We start from the raw sequence: 12,952 nt of genomic DNA on the forward strand, positions 1-12,952 counted from the left end.
AATGTCCGTCGTGTACTGAAGCCCCGAAATGCGAAATTGTTCTGAAAAAAATGTAATAAGTCTATATTTCAAGCTTGTTTGTAGCGGAAGCTTCTCTTCCCGGTTTGTCAAATTTAGACGAACCAGGAAGAGGAGCTTGACATGAGGGTGAGTAGATAATGAGTGCAATTTGAATTTTGGGTGAACTATCCCTTTAAGAAGCGGCTGATTTTTCTGGTTTCCTGCGGTTTCCCCCTCACATCCAACCAGACAGAAGTCTGAGCATAATAAGATGTAAAGTTGACGAGAGGAGCGTCCTTTGAAGAATCTCTTCCCAGAGCTTCACCTCTGGCAGCTGCAGGTCTGTGTCCTCTGTGGGAGGGGGAGGGGGGAGAGGGGGGAGGGGGGAGGGGGGAGGGGGAGGGGGGGCTGAGGTGGGAGAAGTGTGCCTGAGCTTTGAAGTGATTCAGTCTGCCTAGACAGGATACAGCCAAGCGGTTTATAACGTGTGACAGCGGGAAGGGACCGGCCTTTACAATACAGCACGGAGGAGAGGACGGACCCTCGTTCCCGTGAGTCAACCCCGACCGTCCCTCTGCAGACCGGGGTGGTTACACTTCACTACAACTAAGACGAGCAGGGAAAAAAATAAATATGAGAACTAAATAAAAACTACAATGTACAATTTAAAACTAAAGTGAATGTCAGATAACATCAGCTTAGTAGTTTTCTTAGAGATGTCAAAAGCTGCAGGAAGAAAACACCACAGCTCAATATGGGACGACTCGGAGTACGACCCACAGGTAGATAAGAGTGAGGAGGACTGATGGGAACATTATGGGATGCAACTAAAAGGGAAAAACCCCACAAATCTAGAAGTTCATCTTCAGATGTCTCACAGAGGCTTTCTCCGAAAACCTGAAAAACTAGAATAAAAACTACCGTAGTCAATTCCTAAAAATATAAACTAAAACTGCTTCATCACTTGTTGAACTAAATAAAACTAAACCAGTGTTTCCCCTACAATTGTACAAAAAATAAGCAACATATCCATTCATTCAGAAATCAATAATCATTTCTGTTTAGGAGGCTCCGTGCAGCGCTGTTCTGCAACGCGAGTTAACTAGTGATGTACTGAATCACTACCACCAGTTCATTAAAATGATTCGTTCAAAACATTTGTTCACTGATGGAGAGGAAACTACCAATCAGATTTGTGACAGATGATTCCTGTCTTGTGGACTGTGCAGAGTCAGACTCACTGATGGGTCCAGATGTTAGCGAGTTTTTCCATCTATTTTTACAGAAAATAAACTACTTCTACTGAGCGCTGTGACCTTCCTGTTCCACAGTAGCAGTGTGTTAGAGCTGGAAGGATGCACCTGAGTAGACCAGTCACCATGTTGATGATGTTTAACGTCTCTACTGAACTCATTCACACAACACCAAGTGATGTATTCCATTATCAAAAGCTGTCATTAGTGTAGCATCATAACTTCATGCCTGGGTTCGCTCTTACACAGGAATCTGAGCTGCAAACAAACTAAGTTGTTTAGTTTTCCCATGAAGAACAATTCTTCTCTGCGAGCCCGTCCACATGAAGACAGATTTACTGAATCTGCATAAGACAAAAACAGCGGAAAACAAACTTGAAGAGTTACAGTTACCTGGCGAACCCAGTGGTACCTTAACGATAGCGTCAATAGCAAGCCTTCTGGAGGAAAACAGGCTAGCACTCACCGCTGAGTTTCGGGCATCCATGAAAAAGATCGAAAACAAACTTGATCGCCTTCAAGCTACGGCAGACGACCACTCGATAATGATTAAAGATCTCGAGGAGAATGCAAACGTGCAGGATACCCGTATACAGTCACTGGAAGCTACCTGTGCAAAGCTAACAGAGACGTGTGCTAAGCTAACCGAGACGAACACCAAGCTGGTTGCAAAATCCATATCCATGGAGGCTTACAGCAGACGTAACAACATTAAAATCGTGGGCTTGCCAGAATCGGTGGAGAATTCCGACCCACTCTTCTTCCCCAAGATGCTGAAAGAGCTCTTCGGTGAGATCCTGGATGCCCCCCCGGAGTGTGACAGATGCCACCGAGTCCAGAGAGCCAAACCTCCGCCAGGTGAGCAGCCCAGACCGGTCCTGATCCGACTGCATGACTTCCAGACGAAGGAGAAGATAATCAGGGTCGCACGGATCAAAAGAGGGAAGCTCCGGTACCAACACCATCCCATTGTCATCTACGAGGATTACCCGAAAGAAATACTGGATGAACGCAAAGTTTATAGCAACGTGATGTCGGCGCTATATAAACTTGGCCTGAAGCCAGCCCTGCTCTTCCCGGCGAGACTCACCATCAAGACCAAGGAGGGAGGTAGGCTACACCTAACCTCAGTCGATGAGGCGGAGAAATACATAAAAACAGTCGCTAAAGATTGACAATGTAATGTTATGCCACCTCTCACAACTGAGATAACTAAATTAGCATGGCCTGATAGCATTGACATTAAAGCTGCTGCCAGCTGATCTGAAGTGCTTTGGATAGTGTCCGTTTTTTTTTCTTTTTTCTTTTGTTCCTCAAGTGTGCAAACTGAACTTTAACTGACTTGGACTTAACTTTACTTTACCCCGCACCTTGACCAAGGGATTCCCTCCCTACTTTGTTTTATTAAACTTGTATTATGGAATTTATTAAACATGGAAAGGGGAATATCCTGTGATTACCACTTTAGTTGTTTGTTTGTTTATTTACTTATTTACAAAACACAATAGGCGGTGGGATCAAGATCTGCTACAATGGTACTAAATTACCAATATGTGCACACTGTGTGCATGGGCATCTTTGTTGGCGCTGGTGTGTGTGTGTGTGTGTGTGTGTCTGTGTCTGTGTGGACCTGTCTGACTTTATTAAGGAATGTATGTTCACATGTGTCTGTCTGTTTGTGTATGTGTGTGATCCCAATAACCTACAGTTTAACCCTACTACTGCATGAGTTTTGATGATTTACATCTCGAAGGAGATAATGTGCATCAATGTATCGACATCAGTGAGAACATAACCTGTATGTACTATACACCTGAGCAACTAAAATACCTAACTGATAATAATACATTTTCAACTTTACATTTAAATATAAGAAGTTTGAATAAACATCATGATGAATTAGCATCACTAATCTCAAATACAGGCTGTCGCTTCAGCATAATTGGCTGTAGTGAGACCTGGCTAAATGATAAGTCATACATTGATGCTTTAAATCTTGAGGGCTATGTATTGCACCATAAGAACAGATCAGATAGAATAGGTGGAGGTGTATGTTTGTATGTTCATTCTAGCATGCATGTTAAAGTTCGTGATGATCTTGTCATTAATGATAACTGCACTGACTCCCTCTTCGTTGAGGTTAATATAAATAAAAGCAGGAATCTTATAGTAGGAGTGATTTACCGCCCCCCTGATACTAACCTATCTATCTTTAACTCAAATCTGGATGAGCTCTTGATGCTCATTAATAGAACAAACAATGACTGTATTCTCCTAGGAGATTACAATATTGATATTTCCAGGGAAGACTCAATTAAAAATGATTTCATTAATACCTTACATTCATCTGCTTTCTTCCCCACCATCAACTTACCTACACGAGTAACTCACTCCTCCAGGACAATCATTGACAACATCATCACAAACATTCGAAACACCAAACTTGACTCAGGTGTGCTCTTTTCTGATATCTCCGATCACCTCCCGATTGTACTGTTCTCCAGCCTTGTACTCAAGTGTCCTCCCTCATGTCACCCAGTGAAAACTAGAGTAGTAAACGAGAAAACACTACAGCAACTAAATAATAGCCTTCAGGCCAAAAATTGGGACATTGTTTACCTCTGCAGCGACCCAAATACTGCGTATGACAGCCTGGTCCATGCAATAAGGGATTCCATGCACAATACCATCCCTGTTAAGACTGTCACACACAGGAAAATGGACAATAAACCCTGGGTAACTAAAGGGATCCTCAATTCTATTAAGCACAAAAATAAACTATACAAAATATACTTAAAAAAAACAACCATGGAAAATAAAAATAAGTATGCCATCTACAGAAATAAACTCACACAAATATTGAGGAAAAGTAAAGCTAATTATTATTGTAAAATCCTACAAGCTGCCCAGGGTGATACAAAAAAATCTTGGCAGGTACTAAACAATGTCCTAAATAGAGGCCAGAAACATACTGTGCTTCCCGATTCCATTAATGACAACAATACTGTGCTTGCAAATGAATTCAATAATTACTTTGTGTCTATAGGGGAAAATCTCTCAAGGAAGATCACCCAACCACAAGGAATTTCATATCAGCAATACCTGACAGGAAACTATCCAAGTTCTTTCTTCCTGAAACCGACAGATAAAAATGAAGTCCTCAACATTATAAATTCCATGAAAAACTCCAACTCAGCAGGTGAGGATGAAATAAACAGCAGAATCTTAAAATCCATTGCCAATGTAATTGCAGGGCCACTCGTCTGTTGTATCAATCTCTCCTTGTCCACAGGCATTGTTCCTGAAAAGACAAAAATTGCAAAAATCATCCCCATTTATAAATCTGGAGATAAAAATGATATGATTAATTATCGCCCTATATCTATCTTACCTACACTCTCCAAAATAATGGAGAGAGTTGTTTACAACAGATTGAGCGGCTATCTCGATAAACTAAATATACTTACGTCATCTCAATACGGTTTCAGGAAGAAAAATACTACTTGTATGGCTCTCCTTGATCTCCTTGAAAAAGCAAATGACGCATTAGAACACGGCAACTATAGTATCGGTGTATTCTTGGACCTATCTAAGGCCTTCGACACCATTAATCTAAGTATATTGTTGGATAAATTGACCCATTATGGGATCAGAGGTCTAGCACTTAAATGGTTTACAAGTTACCTCTCTCAGAGACAGCAATATGTGAACATAAACAATAGTAAATCATTACACAAATACATCAAACATGGGGTCCCTCAGGGCTCTATTCTCGGGCCTGTTCTCTTCATTGTCTACATAAATGATCTGGTTAATTCCTCCAAAGTTCTCCAGAAAATTATTTTTGCCGACGATACTAACCTATTTACATCACACAACAATATAAATGAACTCCAGGACCTCCTTAACAATGAGCTCTTGAGTGTGGATAATTGGTTTAAAATAAACAAACTCTCCCTTAATATTGGGAAAACTAATTATATGTTATTCAATTCAAACAAAAAACTAAAAAAAATGGAAAATTCTGCCATTCAAATCAAAATAGATGGTGAAGAGATAAAAAGAGTCCACTCAACCAAGTTCCTTGGGGTCCTCATAGATGACCGTTTAAATTTTAAGAACCATATAGATCACCTTGTCCAAAAACTATCCAAATACGTAGGCCTGTTCTTCAAACTGAGACACCTGCTTCCGCGCTCTGCCCTCCTCACCCTGTACAAAACCCTATTCGAACCACATCTAAACTATTGTAATATTATCTGGTGCAACACCTATCCCAGCCATCTAAAGAAACTTGAAATTTTACAAAAAAAGATAATCCGTGCCATCTCCTGGACAAAAGCAAATTCACCTACTCGTCACCTGTTTGCCCAGTATGGCATCCTTCGACTCAATGAATTCAATTACTTCCATAACGCTTGTGCAATATATCAGGTGATCTCAGGTTTGAACCTCAGACTAAAACAACTCATGCCAGTCTTCGTCCCCCAACACACCCACAATACCAGATATAAACATCTCATTGTAGGGAAAAAACGTGAACTAGTAGGAACCAGCATGAGTGTGGTGTGTCGGGGGCCGCAGATATGGAATGAACTGAGTGACAGCCTCAAAACATCACGATCTATCTCCTTGTTTAAACGTCATCTAAAGGAACAACTGCTAAACTCATATATATAATGTACATCCCGGGATCACAAACTGTATGTTAAGTGTATGTTGTGTTGTATGTAGTATGTTAAATGTATGTAAGTGTCATGTGCATGTAAATGTGTTTACAATGTGTGTCTAATGTATGTCTAATGTATGTAAATGGCTCCTACCACAAGCTTTAGTTAGCTTCCTCAGGAGACCAGTTCACACACCTTGTGACTATCAAGCCAACTATGATTTTTGTTGTGTGTGTGAATAAAGCGGGTGCATCGTGGGTGCATCGTGAAACTGTTTTATCGTTTCAGCGTTCCATCCAGATGGAAACGCTGTTTTTATTTTTATTTAATTCATCATTTTAAACCAGACCAGATCTTTTGTGAATGCTGATGCCATACCCTCCACTGCTCTAACCTGTAACCTGAGCCACACCGCTGGACGTTACAGTGTACAGACACTGCGGCTTAATCGCGCCCGTTAAATCATCATCACCATGGATTGTTATATCTGCACTGACACGACTCCCTGTCAACATTTCATAAGGTTTGGAGTCGTTTTCAGTGGATCCATGTGTATGCAGATATTTCTGGAAACGATGCCGTGTTTTCGTGTGGATAAGGCCTTAAATGAGGAAACAATTAGCTCATTAACTGATAATGAAAACCACTAGTTCTATCAATCAATCACTTGTTTCCCATATTGTTCATTGTAAACACCTCAGCTTTACAGAAGTGGCCAAATAAGTCTTTTCATAGTTGTAGTAACTTAAGCAGAAGCCAGAAGCCTGGGACCACACACACATTTCTACTACATTTCCCAGGCTGCTCTGGCACACGCCGGTGATGCCCTCTGAGTTGAGAGTGCACGTTGGGGAGAGGAGGTGAGATAAGTGTGTCCTCTGCAGGCTGGAGACGACATGACACACACACGAGGAGTGTGTCTCGTGATGGAGCCGAGGGCGCTGACAGGATGTGCAGGTGAGATAAGTGTGTCCTCTGAAGGAGGAGCAGCCCTGTCCTGCTGGGAGGAAGTCAGCTGAGCACAGACCGAAGACACCGGCACTGTCACAAAAACACAACTAACCTAAATAATCACTTCAGTTTCAGACTAAATAGAAAGTTATTCTAGTGTTTATAGGAATTAAGGTTCATGAATGTCACAAACTAAATGATAGTTTCCTGCATTTCACTCCTGAACCTTGTGCCCATAAAAGGCAGCAAGACAGACTGTTACTCATTATGAGGTTTTTTAAATCTGAATACCAAAAGCAACACCATCATCTCTTTGGATTTTTTGATATTAAAAATGAAACAGCTGAAGCTCCAGTCAGAGGCAAGGTCCTTGAATAAAGACAATAGCTGTCATCATTTCCCTGTGTGGGTGAGCGGAGCTAACCCCACCCAGACAGCTTCAAAGTCCCAGGGACAAAGGCCACTTAGCAGGAAGCCGTCGCCACACGTTCGGCTTTCTGCCCCGACAGAAGGCTCCTGATGTGAGAGAAGTGAGAGAAGTGAGAGAAGTGAGAGAAGTGAGAGAAGTGTGCCCTTTGAAGTGTCCCGTCTTCCCACAGCGACACCTCCAGCAGCAGATCCCGTCTGACTGCTCCCTCAGCTGCTCCATCAACACCCACCAGGCAGCGCATCCATTTCATTATTATATTATCTATTATATTATCTCCTTGTGCTGTTTCACCACCAACAACCTGGACTCTAGATCTGTGCAACAGGAGCATCACACAAAGACACAAGCTCATTAGTGAAGCCAACTGTTCAGCTGAGGCCAGTATTTCATTCTCTCATCATTCTGGCTGATTTGGATGCATTTGGTCTGATCAGTTTTCCTTCCAGTTGCCGTCACTATACAACACTGCACTCAATAGACCACACACACTGGGGTTCTTTTGTCTTTGTAGCATTAATACACCCCTGTCAATTAGATCAGTGTTTCTCAACCGGGGGTACTCAAACCCCTAGTGGTACTTGGTGTAATTAAGGCTATTTAAAGGTAGAGTCTGGAGTTTTGTTCGCTGCAGTTTGTAAACAAAACATTCAAACTGGGCCCGTCCTCTTGGGCTCAAATAGCTCAAATAGCCGCCACCGCTAGCGGAAGTTAGCGTCGAGCTAGCGGGTGTTATCGGTGGCAGATAGCATCAGACTTTACCTTTAAAATGATAAAATATCATTTTATCGAGTGACCTTTACCGACGTTTATCATTATACTACTAAAACAGTAACCGGAGCATCATTATTGCCTAAACTTTCTGAATCCCATATGTTTTAATGGGAAATTTGTCATAATTTAATTTCTGCATTTCTGTGAACAGTCAATTGGGCTTTTATTGTGAAATATCACACAGGAAGTTAGTGTAAAACTCACTAACTGACTTTTAAAAAAACATTTTCAAAATCTGTTCTTCACCTAGAGAATACATACATTCACTTTAGTTAGATCTATATGGAAGCGACAGTGACTGTTGAAATGTGTTATTTGCCTTGAAGAGACTGTTTGTTACATGTATTTGAAAAATACAGCACTGAAATCACATATCTGCCTTTAGAGCCGTTAGCCTAATTAATATGCAATGATGCAATTGAAAAGGCTATTTATATTTCTGTCTAATTGATTTGAGACTTTTTGCCCCATCTCCCACGCTTGGGGAGTGATGGAGGGCAATGGGGGGGGGGGGTCCTCAGGACTGATAAAAAAATATGCAGTGGATGCAGTTCCACTGAATTAGATGATAATTCAGAGTAAGAAATTCATTATCGTACATGATGGGATCTATCTAACCTAAACACACTGTTTTGGGACGAAAATATCAACACCCGTGGGTCGGGCCAGGTTGGGTTTTGGTTTCCAGGCCCATTGAGAACTCTAATTTGACCCAGACTGCTGGTTCTGATGGGATCACAAGTGGTCCGACTTGTGCATGGAGACAGGCTAACTCCTGGTATGAAAAAGGGTCTTTGATGTTCCTCAGACCAACACCGAATCTCAGCGACCTGTCGAGTGTGCCGCCCTGAGGTTACATAATGAGGGTGAACAAAATGCTGGAGGTGATATAAGTGTGCTCCCTTCCTTTCCCACACCGACGCCTCCCACAGCTCCCACAGCTCCCACAGCTCCCACAGCTCCCACAGCTCCCACAGCTCCCTCCGTCGTCTGCTCACGTCCACGCCGCTGTCAGACGGACACACGTCACACACACCTGTGAAGTGTGCCCGCTAGCGTCCGACCGAACAGGAAGAGGATCTCCACCGCGTCGAAAGGAGAAGCTAACGGCGGCGTGCTAAAGTGTGCCGACGCCGGCCCGCCGCATCGGCCCAGCTCTGGTTAAAGGGATAGTATCATTTTTTAAAAGTGGGGTTGTATGATCTACAAATAGCCCCTAAGTACTTTAATTGCAGTAGAAGACTCTCTGCACTCCTCCCGTTAGCAACGCCAGCCCATAATAGCCCTGCACAGAGATTTACAACATACAGTGTTGTGAACAGACCCAAAGAAACGGCCTATTTTCACGGCCTAAAAGAGGTTTTACCTGAAAAAAAAAATACACAGTTCCATTGTTCACTATAATATAATTTTTTCCAGCCCCTCAAAGTACAGGAAAAACACAGTTTTTATTTGGAGCTAACCAACTGCTGATCGGCGGGCGCTAACCCTGGGCGGAGGGATACGTGAGTTGGTTAGGTCCAAATAAAAACTGTGTTTTTCCTGCACTTTGAAGGGCTGGAAAAAATTATATTATAGTGAACAATGGAACTGTGTATTTTTTCATGTAAAACTTCTTTTAGGCCGTGAAAATAGGCCGTTTCTTTCGGTCCATTCACAACACTGTATGTTGTAAATCTCTGGGCAGGGCTATTATGGGCTGGCGTTGCTAACGGGAGGAGTGCAGAGAGTCTTCTACTGCAATTAAAGTACTTAGGGGCTATTTGGAGATCATACAACCCCACTTTTAAAAAAATGCTACTATCCCTTTAACACGTGTCATTGTCCCATTTCCCGCGTGAATGGACGACTCTACGGGCCTTCACTGTGTTGATACAAGCGTCCAGCCACAGTCAGCCAGGAGAACGGGCGCTGACGGCTCTCTGCTGGAAACGTGTGCAGGGCGACACCTGTGGGGAATCGTGTGTGTGACAATAAAACTCACCGTGTTTCCTTGCTCGTCCACTGAATTGGTGCCTGAAAAGGAAAAAAAAACAGGAAAAAGACAGTTAATAACGTGTGTGGAGAAAGAATCTTGCCACTGTCAGTCATTACAACATGATATGAAGACAACATCCACCGTTTTAAACAGGTTTGAGCTTTAACATTTAGTTACAGGATTGTTTTTAGAGTCGTGTAGCTCTCACAGTTTCAACCACTGCTGGAATGAAGGACTGAATTTTCTTTTTCTTTTTGAATATTTTTATTATTCCTAAAATCTCTTATGTCTAGGATATGTTGTTGATATTGATAAATGGACAGATTAATTGATTGAGTGATTTGTTTTTATGTATTGAGTGTTGAATTAATGTTTTTTTATGGATCTTGAGTCTGACAATAAACAATGATGATGTATAGGCTTGAGTTTTCTAAAGAAATGATAACCGAGTGTGTTTTTCCTAAAAAAGCTCTACCTCTATTGGTCAAATATGGCCGATAAAGAAGGATAAAAGAGACATACGTAACAAAAAGCAACTCTCTTTCTTTGTTTTCTCTGAAAACTCTACAGAATATGAGTGAGTCACTCAGGTCTGGTTAAAGCCGGACTAAAATAAACAGTATTTCACAAAACCATCCGCAGCAATATCAGACTAAAGACAGTGAGTGACATGCATATTTTCACGGAGCAGGTTATCTAGGAGATTACTCCACATAGCGGAGATAAAATCAAAGCCAAAGTTATCAAGCATGAATTCCCAGACACTACTCCACACATGCAGCAGAAATATTCCCCGACACCTTCACTTCCAAAGTAGTTAGACACTATAAAACATTAGGATGTTCATCCATAATCTATCTGCAATGTCCATCACAAAACTCTCTGCCGGCTGTGTGGATGGAATATGGAACAAAAAAGAAAAAGAAAAGGGAACAGTTCCAAGTGTGTCACAATTCTCTGGTGATTGCGTGTTCCTCCAATAATTTTCAGAAATCATGTTGAGAAAGAGCAAATACAAAATCCAAACACAGCCGTGTCCCACAGTTAAAGCCTAAATATAAAAAGCATGTCTCTGTCTCTGTGAGGACACTGATGAAGCAGTGGTTCAGACCGACTGTACCACTCTGACTGACTGCAGCTGGAAAACGACTCACCCTCTTCACTTCACTAACTGGAAAAGTCCATAATGTTGTCTGTGTCTTCACTTCAAAGTCTCACTCCAGAGGTGTGGGACATTGTCGGCGCTGTCTCACATGTCTTTCTGTGTTTCTCCTGCTGACTGAAGGCTGAGCCGACTGCCTCGGACTGCCCCGGCTCACAGCCTGCATGTGTATCGTATCTTCTACCTGACACACTGATGATGTAACCTCCTATAGGCTTCTGTCTGTCTGTCTGTGTCACTGTTATTGTTATCACCTCTAACTGACAGCTGGTAGCTCCACCCGTCTCAGCAGGAAGCTCAAAGCAACACAGCAGCTGCATCCAGTGCTTCTCCTCTCCATCACAGAAAACATTTAAACCCTTAAGCCGGTGCATATTCTCATTTGTCCGGGTCATAGTATTTCAAAGGAGGTTAAATCGATTTAACCTCCTTTGAAACATGTAAACCCTTTTTTTTTTTTACTTTTGGAAAGTTTGGCTGTAGCTTATTATTTCAACTAATAAAAACTTTTTTAGCTCAGTTGGTAGAGCAGGAACCCCATGTGCAGCCGGCCCCGTGTCAAATCCCGGCTCGGGCGGCCCTTTGCTGCGTGTCATTCCCTCTCTCTGCCTCCCCATTTCCTGTCTGTCTCAAATATACTATCCATTAAAGGCAAAAAGCCTAAAATAAATAAAAAATACAAAAATTACATATAAAATTTTAGATTTGATATTTGTGACCCGATCCATCATGAGTCACAGTGACCCAAATTTCAAAGTTGAGATTTTGGTATCAATGGAAAGATTAGAAAATAAGCTTTAAAATGATACCCTAGTCAGAGTCATACATTTGATGGTTTTCGAGATGTGGCCATTTGAATTACGATCTCCTACTCTCTTATTCCGTTCTAAAACCTGAGAAAATGGCAGTTAAAGTTTTTGCCAGTGACTCTGGCATCTGTTCCTGTACCACGTGATTACAGGCTCCCTATACGGTCCCTTGTTGTCATAGAGGCAGCATTCAATGACCCTCGGAAAGCGGAGAATCTCACAGTTCAGATGCTGTTTACAGCTCGTTTCTATCATAAACGGTTCAGAAGTTGTCATGTTTTGTTGACGTTTTGTAAAACATGTGCAAGCGTTGTGTCGTTGCTACTCGGTTTAGCATCGATGCTACGCTCTGTTAGCATCGATGCTACGTTCGGTTTAGCATCGATGCTACGCTCTGTTAGCGTCGATGCTACGCTCTGTTAGCGTCGATGCTACGCTCTGTTAGCGTCGATGCTACGCTCTGTTAGCGCCGATGCTACGCTCTGTTAGCGCCGACGCTACGCTCTGTTAGCGTCGACGCTACGCTCTGTTAGCGGCGATGCTACTCGGTTTAGCATCTGTTTCTGTACCCGTCCCTGCTCGTCATAGATGCAACATTCAATGACCGTCGTAAAGCGGAGAATCCCGCGATTCAGATGCAGTTTACAGCTCGTCTCTATCATGAACGGTTCAGAAGATATTTCATGTTTTGCACCGAAGCAGTTCTCATCTTCAGAGGGTTTAAGTTGCAAGTCGACTTTAATCATCATTTTCGTGCCTTTTCTCAATTATCCGGACTGTGAAACTTTGGGAGATTGTTTTTGAATGTCATTGCTTTGAAATTAGGATAAAACATTTTTTTTGATTTTCTATGGGTTTTCACGTTATCAGCTGATTATCTAAAAATAGAACGTTGCAACATCCGACTCATTTTGATAGAACGGGTCAC

General features: G+C 42.1%; 1 protein-coding gene across 2 annotated transcripts in view; it reads right to left on the bottom strand.

Moving 5' to 3' along the window:
- timm50 (translocase of inner mitochondrial membrane 50 homolog (S. cerevisiae)) overlaps positions 1-12,952 on the bottom strand; it is a 60,829-nt gene that overhangs the window by 42,828 nt on the left and 5,049 nt on the right. For both annotated transcript variants that reach the window (XM_085796592.1, XM_085796591.1), the window contains exon 3: positions 10,060-10,091. In XM_085796592.1, the coding sequence (XP_085652718.1) occupies positions 10,060-10,091 (32 nt within the window). The remainder of the gene's footprint in view (positions 1-10,059; positions 10,092-12,952) is intronic.

This window comes from Trachurus japonicus, chromosome 13, assembly GCF_045865225.1.
Source record: "Trachurus japonicus isolate A0001 chromosome 13, Traja_1.0".
Taxonomy (NCBI): Eukaryota; Metazoa; Chordata; class Actinopteri; order Carangiformes; family Carangidae; genus Trachurus; species Trachurus japonicus.